Below are 14,313 nucleotides of genomic sequence, written 5' to 3'. Positions count from 1 at the left end.
CCAAACAACAGAACAAAAGAGTCAACAGCAACGAGAGCATTAATCATTATTATCACTGAAAACACCATGAATCTTATCTGAAAAGTTAAACAACCACTAGAGATTATCAACAACGCTCCAGAGTGCATTGCCTGGATTATTTTACTGCTATTGATCACCAAGTTATCACCAAAAGTGAATAAAAGTTGCATTTCTTGGTGACACAATTAGAAGCTCTGTAACGTGCCAAGCCACATCAGGTCCTTCCAGAAGGATGCTTATTAAATCCCTGAGGTCTGGAGTCTTAAATGCTGGTGAAATTAGCTGTCTGCAAGAGACTTAGTATTATAATGGCAGTAGAACTGCCACTACCAATACAGCAGAGTGTGACAAATACCGTGAATACTTTTCTCAGCATAGTGAGATCATTTACACAGCAGCCAACATACAGTGTCAAAACCCTGAAATCCAGCATTTTCATGAACTTAGAAAAGGGAGGAAATAATGAAGTTTGCCATAATTTAGAAACAGTAAGATCTGCTGTACAGGTTAACAAGTAGCCAGAATTCCTAAGTGAGAGTAACTGATGAGATCAAGTCACACAAACACAGAGTGCATCTACACTCCTGTATTCTTCCTCTTTCGTACCATTCAGCCTCATGTTTACACTCATTCACTGATTATTGTATAGGAGCATGATAAGCCTGAAGGGTTATGTAATGCTATGACCAAACATTGGACAAGGATCCAGATATCAACCTTTAAATGGAAAATAACTTAAGTTCCTGAAGATAAAATGTACTATGAACAGCTGCTAAAATACAGAAAGGAATGATAAATCCTAAAAATATAGACTCATGTTCAGTTGTACTAATCAATTAATTCAACATTACCAGGAAAGTTAGAATAATTTCTATTGTCTAAACTGCAAATTACTGTTACTTGCTGTAATGAAATGGAAAACACAGCAGCAATAGCACAGTAGCAAAGTCCTAGGCTGCAGCAAGTGAGGATATGCTCAAATACAGCCACCATGGACACAGAAACAAAAAGGGAAATTCTGCTTACACTTCAAAGCCTCAGGTATGCAGGGATTTCTTTCTAGCAGGATCCCCTTGCTTCCACTGCCAACTCTTAAATGAGGTCTGGGAAGAGGAGGACCCCGACTCCATCCCTTCCAGTCAGTCAGATGACTGCATGCACCTGAGCTCCCCAGGTTGGCCCCGACTTCCACCAGTGCTCCACCACTGCTTCATGCCTTAATTAGCATTTCCACTACACTTGCTATGAGAGGCATTCATTGTTCCTATTCTCGAAGTTGTAATTCCTTCACAACTGCCAATATCTGTCACTCATGAAGATCAGCATTTGTTTCTGGTGCCAAGAGGTCTGCTAAAAAGTTATCTAAATACACTACAGATTAAGTCCTGCTTTGATGCAACAAATCTTAAAAAGAATACCTGATATCTCGGACACACAACCCCTCCACGCAGCCAATTCTGATGGCACAGAAGAGTGCTCTGTACTAGTTTGCTACAGCAGCATAATATAGCCTGTAGTTCTTCTTTCTCAAGCAACGAATGCAGCAGCTTTCTGCAGAAACTTCCAGCTCAGGCTGAAAGTAAGCGTTGCACTTTTCAAGCAAACCCACAGCACTATGAAGACAACATTTGTTCTTTTGCATTCCCTCGTTCTTCTGGCACTCATTTCAGAGGCACCTTTCCATCTTTCAAGAAAAGAGACCTTGAAAACATCCATGCACAAGTTTATTTTAAAGAACCACCATTAAAAATCATGATACAGATAACCCAGTATACCACCTTTAATTTTAGCTAACTCTTGATGAGCTTGTTTAAAATTGATATTGGTCTATACACAAATTCTCTTTTAAAAATCCTTTTTAAATAAGCCATGGTAACTTGTAATTACAGTAGGCCAAAAAGAATAACAGATAACTCCTAAAAAGAACTTGCAATGTTGCCAAGTTATTTGGCAGTGAAAACCATACTTTGCCTTCTTATACATACGCCTCTGCTCCAACTCTCAATTAAAACAGTCTTTTTTCTTTGAAAAGAATGTGTATTCTGCAATAATTATGAAGTTTAGCTCCTAGGTTCACTGAAGGAAACAAGACGATCATTTCCCACTGCTACAACTGTGCAATACTGCAGAATTTAGCCTACAAAGTCAATGTAACATTCTGTAAATTTTAATAGGCATGCCAACTATATGCAATGCATAGATAGATGGTGTTGCATTGAAGGGCAACATGCCCAGTTTGGCACCATAAGCCCGGTCACGTTCAACACAAACAATCATGATGATGGATTCACAAGTAGTGTCCTTCCCAACTCACCTAGCACTGTTCCAACAGCTCATTCACAACCCCTTCTTTACTGGTCTAGCAGTGTCCAGTCAGAACTCCCGTGGCTAGGTCAGTGAAAGAATTCTGGCCATGCCCAAGCAGAACTCACACAGCTAGCTCAATAAATTGTGCCGTTTATTAGCAAGAGATTAGATTGCTTTGAATTGCCAATGATAATTCATTGTCTGCTAAGCATGTGAAGTTCAATTCGAAGCATGTGCCAAGAGCGAAGAAAAATTCAGCCTAGCCATAACTGAGCTGAGTTATAAAACCAACTCTACTCTCCATAGCCACGTGTGCAATCCTTACCAGCAGCTAAGGTAGATCGGTTGAGAAGAGAGGTTCAGCCTGTCCACTGACTCCATGAGTAAGAGAAGATCAGTGTCTGACTTGTCTGCAATGATATTTTACCTGATCTTCTGTCTCTCAACCCATTTCTGCGCTATTTCTTAGTCTACAGGTGGAACTTGAGTAACTCCAGTTATTACATACCTTTGTTTCAATGGACATAAAATTATCTCACCTCACTTTTATAGGTATATTATAAAGAATTCAGAACACATGCATAGAGGTGGTAACACCTTACAAGCAGGTAGCTTTTGGGAGCGGAACGTGTTACACTGAATGCATAATCAGCAAAGTGAATGTTCAAAGGACATCTTTTTTTGTTAAAAAGATGGCAGACTTTTGGCACAGGGTAGCAGGTAAGCAGTTTGGTACCAAATCCCCATCCCAGCACTGTTCTTCTAAGATCCAGTACATCAAGTTCTCCCGATGTTGCTGACATCTAAGGTTACCTAGGCAACTATTACAGACCACAGAACTTGGCCTGAGAGTCTCCACTCTGCTCCACTTCCCACACCACTAAATGGCACACAGGCTGCACTCTGTTCTTGTACCCCTGTGAACGGTCTGTACCTTAGTTTCCGGTGAGCAATGCTACACCTTAATCAATTATTCCATGGATGGATGAGAAGATAATAAACAAGCAAGAAGGTACCATGTTTTTTTAATATACAGGTAATCTAGACCTGTAAACACATCACTATTTTTTTAAATGGTATTTGGAGAACTGTACAATATGTGCTCCTGGCTGCAAAATGCCACAACACAAGTCAGAGACATTCTGCAATCCCTGAGTGGGTGTACAGAGAGGTAAACAAAGTAAATGGCATTTCAAATTTTGCATTGCAATAAAGAGTTCTGGATTACACCACTTACATGGTTTAGCTTTGGCGTATCTTGGTTGGGTCATGTCTTGCGCCTCACGACTAACCAAGAAAGAAAGGAAACGCTGCAACCTTTTACATGAGAAAGCTCATCTCTCCTCTCCCAGTGAATGGAACACTGTGCCCACACTGTTCCTTTCAAATCCTCAAATTTCTAAAAGGATGCCAACAGCACTCACAGTGGGATGGAGCTCAATTTATTCAAGATGAGAGCCAAGCATCTTTGGAGAATTTAAAAGTTCATCTGATGGAAGTTTGCAATTCCCTTTCTGCAGAGAACAGATACATACAAGGCAGATGCCAGCTGCAAGTCAGTTTTCTTAAGCCACGAAATATGCTGTCCTTGCCTACCTGGAAGTAAAGCTAGAATGGAATCAGAGAGTACCCTTAAGGCTGGGGGGTTTTACTTCACAGACTGCAAGTCTCCAAAAAGCTGCAGCAAAAATCACTCCTTCAGATGTCCTGGGCACTGCTCACAGCCCTGCAGCTTTCCAGCACCTCCTCTCTTTGGCACTGCTCTTCTGCCATCTCACTACTTAATGTGCTCCTCTTCATTCCTGCTGTGGTCTTATATCAGTTTGGCAATTGAGACCATCCATCCAGCACCAGAGCACATCCAAATCTGAGTCCAAGCATTTACCCTGAGAAAAGGGAACTCTTCAGGAAAAGGGACAGTTCTTTTTAATGGAACTCTAGCAGCCACAAGATTTCATCAGAAGTACTTACATGTCAGCATTTCACAGTATACGAGGCATCGTTACAATGAAAGACACTTACTGTCTTTAGAGTAATCAAAGGAAATGAAGTTATTAACCACATCTCATCTCATTGGATTAACCTTTTTTTCCTATCCCTTCAGCTTTCTACCTTTCTACACACGTCCTCCAAGCCAGGCTGCTGAGCACATGCAAAGCATGCTGCTTCACAACATCACTTTCACACTCCCAAGCCAAATTTTTTACTTGTATTCCTTCTCTACTGATGAAAATCAGCTTCTACAGAAAGGCAACACAGTTTTTGGACTGGTAAAAAAAAAAAGTCTTCAAAAATCAAGAAGATTGTTGAAGGGCACACTCTTACTTGGTGACCAAAGGACACTGGGGAAATGCTTGGCAGCCAATGAATGAACTCTAATTTGATCTCAGTGGTACTTGGATAAAAATCCTTTGAATGATTCACTCTCACCCTCAGCCCTTGAAATGAACTACTTGTTTACAAAGATGAAGGGGAAAAAAAAGTATGGAGTGTAAAGAAAATTTTCATAGGCAGTCAGCACACACCACAGTAGCACTGCCAAGTAACTTCTAGCAAGTGCATCGTTCATTAAGTCATTTCTGTGCTGTTTTCTCTGCTCTAATAAGTTATTCTTTTTTGTTTCTACTAGGAGCAACTGTTATCCCCTGAAACCCATTCTTTATCAGTTGTCCAGGCTTAAACCAATACACTTCTGCCACAAAAACTTAATACAGCTTAAAAGTAGAATTACTATAACAAAATTAACTACATTTTTAAGTTTTTAAGAGCCTGAAGAATAAAATTTCAAAACAAAATAACTTAGTATTGTGATTGGACATTTGTATTGCAGATGATCAGCTCAACTCACTCTCCATTAACAGCAGTGGGAAAACTGCCTGGTTTCACAGACTGCAGAAGCTGTGCCTACCCAAAATCTGCATTGCTTTAGGGAGCAAGCACCATAACAAATCATCACACTGAGAAAACCCACGAGCCGTACGTACAGTATGACTTGCATTTTCAAATCACACAGAAGCAGAACCAGTTTTATATAACATTAGAAAGCTCCACTTCCTTTGGGCTGCAGCTGGGTTTCCCTGTACCCAGCAGAGCACCACGGCTCAGGCGTTACACACAGAGCAAGGCCGACCCCAGCAGAGCTCCTGCTGAAAGCTGTGCAGCTCCCAGGCACCCTGTGGCACACAGCTCTGCCTGCTGCAGAACGCTCAGCATTTACCAAAAGTCTTTTTCATTACATTAATGAATTCCAATATCTATTTTTTAGCCAGTGCTCGCAAATGTTTTCACTCCAGTATTTATATCAGGTACCCTGGAGGTGTGTCATGATCCAGCAGAGTACAGTTTTTAGTGAACTATAACATTTGTTAAATTAACTCAATAAAGCTTCTACATAATCTCATTTGGGGAAGAAAGAAAAGAGATCTTAGAGTAATTCATTCATAGAGCTTTCCCCAATAGGTCTGGCTTCAGCAGTCACTTTAGCTAAGCAAAATACAACTGCTAATCAGATACTTACATATCATAGAATCACCAAGATTGGAAAAGACCCACAGGATCACCCAGCCCAACCATCCACTGATCACCAGCAGTTCTCATTGAAAATGAAAACTGTTGCATATGAAAACTGCTATAAAATTAAATTGCAAAAACAAAGAAAATCAAGTTGGATGGCTCTTCCAAACAAAAGTACAGCTTATAAAAAAATGCAATGCTAGCACTCAAAAGTCATCTACATTTACAATGAGCTGCCTATACTCTATTTTAAAAGCATCTAAAGAGAAAACTCCAGTAAAAAGCAGAGTTGCTTACACTTTTACTCAAATAGCAACAGCAGACTACGACTGCCTACTGGATCCAAGAACAGTTTCCTCCTTTCTGAGAAAAATTATCCTGACAGCAAAGAAAAAAAATAGGAACACTTATGTGTTATTTAGAATGGCAAAACTTCCCTATAGGGGAAGTTCTATAGGGCATGGAAAGCACAACAGGAGATGTCCAAATGGCTTGGAGCCACCCCAGGGCAGCTGGTGAGCCTTGCAGGAAAGAAGGACGCAAAGCAACAGCAGCAGCCACAGAGTTAGCAGGAGCTCCACAACATTATCAGCTTCACTCCTCTCCCTGACAGCCTCCCCTCCAGCACACACCTGTATGACATTCACTCCCACTTTTTGAACTTTGCTTGAGCTTCTAAACACTCTCACCCTCAGCTTCAGCCTGCTCTGTCCCATGGCTTTCCCTGTTACCTGAGCATTACCATCTGAGCCCTGTGTCAGACTTGCTTTCTGTCTTTTTGCTCACAGACACGCTGTAGCTAACTTTCCTCATGAAATCACCGCAGCACACACACAGGTTTGCTGACTTTGCAATAGGATCCAGTGTTACCAAATTTCTTAAATTCATGGTGCCTTTTTCAGCAGTATGAGTGTGAAAAGTTGTTGGTTTGTGTTACAATCTGAAGCTTCCTAGAAGAGACAAAATGCAAAGGAAAGTACAGCAGCACACACAAAGCCAAGATAAATACATATGTTTCCATATGCAGCAGGCCCCTCTTAAACCACAAATGCACCCCACATTTCATTTATCAACTCCTTTTTTGTTGCATTTTCCCCCATAAGATAAAATCTTTTTGTACTTCACAATCAAAACAGAACCACAATCCATCAGAACTGCCCAGTGAATTAAAAACATGCTGTGCATACCTAAAATACCCAATACACGTAATTAAACCCAAATCATGCTGGTTGGATCGCTGCTCAGCACAGTCAGACAGACTGCAGGTCTGTAAAGGAAGAAACCTCAAGCACTGAGCTTTATCTGAAAGGTGCATAACTGAAGTTGTATCCCAGTTACCAAAACAAATTTCCAGTGAAGAAAGAGGATTTGGGAATCCTAATTATCCAACATCCTAATTATCTAGCACCTGTAGTCACTCACAACCATGCAAGTCAATTCAAGACAACTCGTTACTCAAAGTAATTCCTACTTTCTATGAAGCCCAGAACAAGGTGCTGGGCAGCAAAGGCTGGCTCCCTCAGCCCCCAAAGCAGTACCAAAGCAGGATGAGATAGGTCAACCAGGAGAGAAAAGATTCCACAGGACAGAGAACCTCCTGGGAATAATCACTATGAATACACTCAAATTTAATGCTGAGTTATGTGAGCTCAGGATTCTCTCTCTTCTCCCATCTTCTTTTGCCAAGATTATGAAAGGCAAGGCGTGACTACTGCTACTGCCCTGAGCATGCAGCTCAGAGGAAAAATCATTCACAGTAACATTTACAGCTGGAATGTTTTAAATCCTCTCTGTACACTAACAAGGTCATGCTTGGGTGTCTGATTCTAAGGCTTCAATCCACCATTAGACATGCATGTCACAATAGTATTACCTGACATACAATGCTCCAAATTATTAATCACCTTAAGTGGTTCTGGAACAGGAATACTGTATCTCAGTTTACTTGCAGATAACCACTGAAGTAAGAGCATGTACACAGCCTCAATGGTCAGCGAGTTCCAACGTAATAAACACATGGCTTAACAACGAGCTAAGACTAATGGATGTCACCACAGCAATTTAAACATATTTCAGAAAGGGACTCAGTAACCATGAAAGCTGTGCATTTCTGAAATAAGAACTCCCCCAGAAACAGCACCTATATAGTAGGATTCAAGCCCAAAAATGTTTACGATACAGAAAGGTTAAAGAACAATGCTTCAACTCTAAGTACACTTCCACATCAACAAGCATAAAGATAGGTCTTTGGAACTGTTAGCATCTAGAAAATCTATTTAGCCTTTCCCAAAAGTTAACTTCTTAACCAAACCTATATTACAGTTCAGAAACTAGCTATGTCAGAACCCCCAAGTCATACTGACTAAAAGAAAAATAAATAAGCTAGAATGCAAGAGTCTAAACATTCATATTAATCATCATTCCCCATTCCCTAATAAAATTGTAAAGACATTACAAAAAATTACACCTACCAGGTGCATCCTGGAAATAAAAAAAACATGCTAATTAGGTTTACGAGCAGTTAAATGTTTCTTTTGCCACAGAGGATGCCTTACTGGCTCTACAGTAATTGCTTCCATTTTTTACATTTGCTGCTGGGAAGGACACAAAAATATATATCATTAACTGAAATAAAACATTTCTGTTGCAGACTCAGTTGATCTCAGTGGAACTACAAAATTAATAAAATATCATTATTATGAGGCATAGGATTTGCATCTCAGCACAGATATGAACACTTAGTGTTATTAACTGAGCATATTTGCAAAACAGTACAAAGCACTCCTTTGCTGCTGCCCTACCCACCAGGCCCATCACTCCAACAGAGCATTTCTGAACTGTTAATTAAGTACTTCTGTCTTTGGGTACACAACAAACAGGTTGATTTCTTTTTGACTTATCACCAACCTCGTCTCTTTGTCTTGAGAACAAAAACAACTGCTATCTCTTACCCCAGGAAATCTATCAAATGACTTCCCACACAGATCTGCTAGAACTGGTGTTTGCAAGCCGGCAGACAGGCTAAGTTACAGTTGCTGGTATCCTACAGAAATGATAATGCCCTACCAGCTTGAAAAAAGGTCACCTTTAGAAACTTTCAGTGAAAGGCATTCAAATAATGTTGACTATTAGGACACTGCAAGCACTGCATTACTACTACCCACGTTTAACCAGTCCATGTGTTAACATCACATGCTTTACTGAACCAAGTGACCAGAAAGCTGCTCTATAGTTAGCAGTCAGTTTCACAGAGAAGTTAGCTACAAACTCTTATGCAAACAGTTTGCCTTGTTTGTAAACTACTAACTCAAGTCTTACCTTGAGTCCACTCAAGTAAATGTAAAGGCTCTCACTGAACTGTAAAAGACTTTTAGTCACGCCCCAACCTCTCTTTGAGCAGAAGTTAATCTAGAGAATTTGTGCATAAGTGTCTGAAATCCACAACTACGGTACCACGTGGAAAATCTGACCATTGGAAACAAAGTCAGTGAAACATGAATGACTCCATGAAATGCAAGGAAAAGAAACCTTCGCCCCTTCATCACAGGCTGACTTGGTTATAAGGTACATCAAAATGCTCCACAGCAAGTGTAAGAATCCTTGAGCATGCTCTACCAAGAATATGTATAAGAATTTACCTGGCAAAATGCAGATCTCTGAAAAGTTAGGAGAGCATAAGTATCTAGGAGAGCCTCCAGGTTAACATCGTATGCCTAAACCCCTGCCTGAATCCCATTTTATCCACTTAAGTCTTTGCAGAATGCCTTACTACAGAAAATCATTATTGCTAATTTGATTCTAAGAACTGCAGGGGACCTAAATCCTTCTCACTACAAAGTTGTTATCTTAGGCACAGCAGTACTTGACCTACCTACATTCACAGAATCATAGAATGGCCTAGGTTGCAAAGGACCACAATGACCATCGAGTTTCGATCCCCCTGCTGTGTGCAGAGTTGCCAGCCACAAGACCAGGCTGTCCAGAGCCACATCCAGCCTGGCCTTGAATGCCTCCAGGGATGGGGCATCCACAACCTCCCTGGGCAACCTGCTCCAGTGCATCACCACCCTCCAGGTGAAAAACTTCCTCCGAATATCTAAGCTAAGTCTCCCCTGTGGCATAGTTTAAGACCATTCCCCCTTGTCCTGTCACTATCAATCCACATAAACAGCCATTCCCCCTCCTGTTTATAAGCTCCCTTCAAGTACTGGAAGGACACAATGAAGTCTCCCCAGAGCCTTTTCTTCTCCAAGCTAAACAAGCCCAGTTCCCTCAACCTTTCCTCATATCAGAGGGCTGGAGCACCTCTTCTCATCTTAGTGGCCCTCCTCTGGACCTGCTCCAAGAGCTCCACGTCCCTCCTGTACTGGGGGCCCCAGGCCTGGACACAGTACAACAGATGGGGCCTCACAAGAGCTGAAATTGTTTTATTTCAAAGGAAAAAGCAGGGGTCAGGGTCCAGTCTGAAAGGCCCATAGCTCACCCTGAGGAATTATCTTTGCAATAAATGCAACAGTTCCACAGTATTGCTGAAGATGAACAGCTATTCCACTTACTGGCAAGCTTGTAACCAGTACAGTTCCTCTTCCAGCCTGTTTGAATTAGATGCTTATGAAAAAACAGTGGTATAGAGAATCCCGGTGCAGAATCATGACTACATGCACTAAGACTACGGCAATGCCTTTGCAATGCAGAAAATCTCTTCGAGATGCTTCCTCTTTCTAAAGCTGATAAAAAAATTCTGAATTATTAATGCAAAGTACTCTATTTCTATTCATTAGACCGACAATAACAGAAAAGTCACCTGTGTCTCTTAATATTTCAGTTTTCCTTACCAAAGGAATACTGGGTTAGATAAAGGTCAGTGCAGGCCGGTATCCCAGCTACAGCAGAGCATGCATGCAGAGGCACATGAGAACATAAAAAGTGATCAATCCTCCACTGCAGCTTCCCTTCAGCTGGTAGTTCAGGGACTTTGTAAGCCAGATGCCTCTGGTGCTTCATGAAGCTCTCCTCCATCAGTTTGTCATTTTGATCCTGCTTGAACCCATTTACATTTCTGACTGTCACAGCTTTCTGTGGCTGTTATAAGCATGATTTAATAACATGCCACATCAGAAAATATTTTAAACTTGTTGCTATGTAACTATTACTGGGTTTCCCCCAATTGTTCTGTGAAAAAAAGCAAGAATAAGAGTTCCCTATTTCTCTCTGCCCTGCGTTTGGAAATTTCCTTACATCTAAAATACCAACCTGCAGCTGGCTTTTTCCAAACTGACCTAAGGAACTTGTCATTTCATGGCAGTCTTTCCATGGTTAGGCACATCATTCTCGCTCTTCTCTGCAACTTTTCAAGCTCTACCATCTCCTGTACAGTGTTGTCTACCTATTTTTCATTTTTCCAGGGTACCTACAAATATGCCAAAGAAAGCAACTGCAGTAAAAGCACCACTGGCTATTAACCAATTAATCAATTAGAATAAATCTTAGCAACAGCTTCAGATTATTAAGCAGCTGGTATCTAAATGTAATCTTACACAGCAAAAAGCAAAGTAATTGAAGGTTACTGCAGAATTGTTAGTCCTGAAAACTCCAGTCTTCTCAGGAAAAAAAAGTTCTGTGGTCACGTAGCACAGGCAGACACGCCATGTACTTAAAACACGTGAGTTCTGTCATCACACTTTAGAATGCAAGCCAAAAGAAACTAAGCCTTGCATTCTTTTTTTGTCATAAGTTTTTTAAAGCTAAAAAAAGTCATTAGGGTAAATACAACTTCTTGAAAGAAAACAAGTAACTATCTTGATACATTCCTACTAATCAATGTGATTACAAAACACCAATCCTTGCAGTTCTTAGACTAGCAGCACATGACGAGCAAGAACAACTCAACTGGCCCTTAGAGAAACACCCGTGCACAAAAAAAGCAGCAAGTGAACTTCAGAACAACTTCATTAAAAGGAAAAGGTCTGTCAGCTCTAACATGACTTAAGTTGAAGTCTGATTCCACAGTTCCTACTTCAAGTTCCATTCATAGGAACAGCCTATGTTATTAACGCAATACTGAGCTGTGTTATCTGCTGCAATATCTTTAGACAAAGATCAGGAAGAAGAAAAACATGGCCCTGAAAGTACCTACTGCAGGCAGACAAAGCAGAAATAGAGCCTGATAAGCACTGACCAGAAACACGTTGGTAAGAAGTTACAAAATATTTAAGCAGGCATTACATAACAAATTACATGGCCTTCCTACCATTTATTAAAATGCCCTTATTTGGCAACGTCAAAAGGAACATGCCAGAAGGAAAGCACCAGTCAACTCTGCAATAGAAAGGTGGCAAAATTTCACATGTAAAAGAGGTATCCAATTCTTTGGACTCTATTTTCTGACTAGAAAGTGGCTCCAATTAACATTTGCAAACAATAGGCTCACAAATGAAAAAAAATAAAAACAATACGGAAAGACTTGAACAGTAATTTAGTCAAGGTGTGCACTCCATGTTAAGGCTTTCTGGAAAATGGGGCTGGTTCTATCCTTCCTCAACCTTCCTCTCAATCCATCCCCAACCATCACACACTGCTTCTTTCAAGCTCCTCACAGCAAACATCCTTTCCTGCTCCAGTTCCGTGGTACCACTTCTTACTCTCTTCTTGCAGTAATAAGAAAAAAAAAAAAGACAGCTAATGCACATGTAATAGGGATATTTTCTAAAGCACAAGAGCACCTACAATCCTTTCTCATGAATGCTGTTTCGACATTACCTCAAGCTGCAAAGCTGTGAACATTAGCAAAGTAAAACGGGAATAAAATATTCCAGCTACATTTTGTTCTATGAGCTCTCTGGTTTCAGAGGCCAAATATAGACCACTTGAATGCACTGAAGATTATCTAGAAGGGTTCATATTTTACTAATATATGCCAAATGCAATTTGCTGCAAGAAGTTTTTAAAGCAAATTGCTGCTCAGCCCTTTGCACTTAATTATCCTGTGGACACCAAAACCCTCCAACAAGAGCAACTGCAGCTTGTACTGGAACTGGGCTCTCCAATGCTAAACACAAAACTTGTGAAGCTCAAAAAGACTGCAGGGGGAAAAAAAAAATGGTGTCAGAAGTGTATTTTGATCATTTAACCCTACAGAATTTTGACTTTGTGTTCCACTTGTGCTCAAGCATACCTTTAGAAACAGGAAAATAAGGCACGAGTGTTCAGTTCCTGCAGAATGAAGGCTTGCTCTCTGCTTCAACTGCTTTCTGAAATCCATTTTTTTCCAGCTGATAAGACCAGTTTAAGGAAAGCAGTGGAATATACTCTGGCTATGGGCTCTAAATACCACTGAGACAACGTTGCTGGGAAGAGCAGCATGCTCAAATGGAGCCTCAAAAGAATCATACCTTAGAGATGAGTAGCCTGCAAATTCTCAAGTTCAGGTATCTGCTTTCAAACACTACCATTGCAATTTAATTTAAATCAATCACCTTAACAATTAACATTAAGCTGAATTATCCAAGTTAAGTTACGGGACTGTTTGGCTCTTGGTATTTGTACCTGAAGACCAACCCAGACCCCTACAGTGATGGTTCAGATTCAGTTTACATACAGGCATGCATCCTTTGTCCCACAGCCTCCTTCCCATTTAGCAGAGCTCCTCTCTGTAACATACCAGCCAAGACCCATCAGCCCCTTGGCCATTAATTCATCAGGCTAAACAAACCACTCTCCGTAGTTGACGGTCCTTTACTCTTCTGAGCCCACCCTAGTTACTGTTACTTCCACCTGTCCCAGTTTGGATGCACAATTCCTAAACACAGGAAACAGATTCTATCCAGTATTCCAGATCATGTATTACCATTTCCTCGCACAGCATTAATACTTTGCGAACTGTCAGAAATAGCTCTGTCAATTAACACCACCCCAGAATGTATCTCAAGAAATTTTCTCCAGCTGGAAAGCATATCACTTTGCTCAAAGATAATGCTAAATGTCAACCTGTACTGAAAATGCCACACTATCATTAAAACATATCTTGCATTTGTGACATTCGTATTGCTGGTAAACTCCACAAAAACCGTGTGTTCTTTCCTTTGTGCCCAAGACTGTGCATTTGCAGTTTCCAAAACCATCGCACAGTTCTGGAGTTCCAAAGCAGAACACTTTCAGAACTTTGTTCCTGATTTAGTAAAGCATTTACGAGTTGATGTTAAGTTCAGATTGAAAGCATTCAACATCGTGCACACTGGATGCCCTTAGAAGACTGGAAGTCACACTTAGTTAGACCTAAGGAGTTAGTATTTCAAGGCGGAACTTTTAAAGGACCCTCGGGGCTCTTTTGCACTTAGCTACCTTGGTCTCTTTTGAACGTTAAAGCTTTATAATGCAAAAGCAATCCTTTCGTTTATCCCTTCATACTCGGAAGGGACGCGCTCAGACCTAAGTATGCATTCTCCCCTTCTGGAGCAGTGCTTTGCCGAGTGC

The 14,313-nt window shown here is 40.8% G+C and overlaps 1 protein-coding gene across 7 annotated transcripts in view; it reads right to left on the bottom strand.

Moving 5' to 3' along the window:
• The window catches only part of PLCL1 (phospholipase C like 1 (inactive)), a 230,373-nt gene that overhangs the window by 168,898 nt on the left and 47,162 nt on the right, over positions 1 to 14,313 (bottom strand). The window contains exon 2 of one of the 7 annotated variants that reach the window (XM_048952607.1): positions 11,095 to 11,251. The exons of the other annotated variants lie outside the window; for them this stretch is intronic. Within the exon in view, the coding sequence (XP_048808564.1) occupies positions 11,095 to 11,136 (42 nt within the window). The 5' untranslated portion in view covers positions 11,137 to 11,251. The remainder of the gene's footprint in view (positions 1 to 11,094; positions 11,252 to 14,313) is intronic. 7 annotated transcript variants of the gene reach the window in all.

This window comes from Lagopus muta, chromosome 8, assembly GCF_023343835.1.
Source record: "Lagopus muta isolate bLagMut1 chromosome 8, bLagMut1 primary, whole genome shotgun sequence".
Classification (NCBI taxonomy): Eukaryota; Metazoa; Chordata; class Aves; order Galliformes; family Phasianidae; genus Lagopus; species Lagopus muta.
Note: the sequence above shows the minus strand (reverse complement) of the source record. Positions and strands in the feature narration are given on the sequence as shown.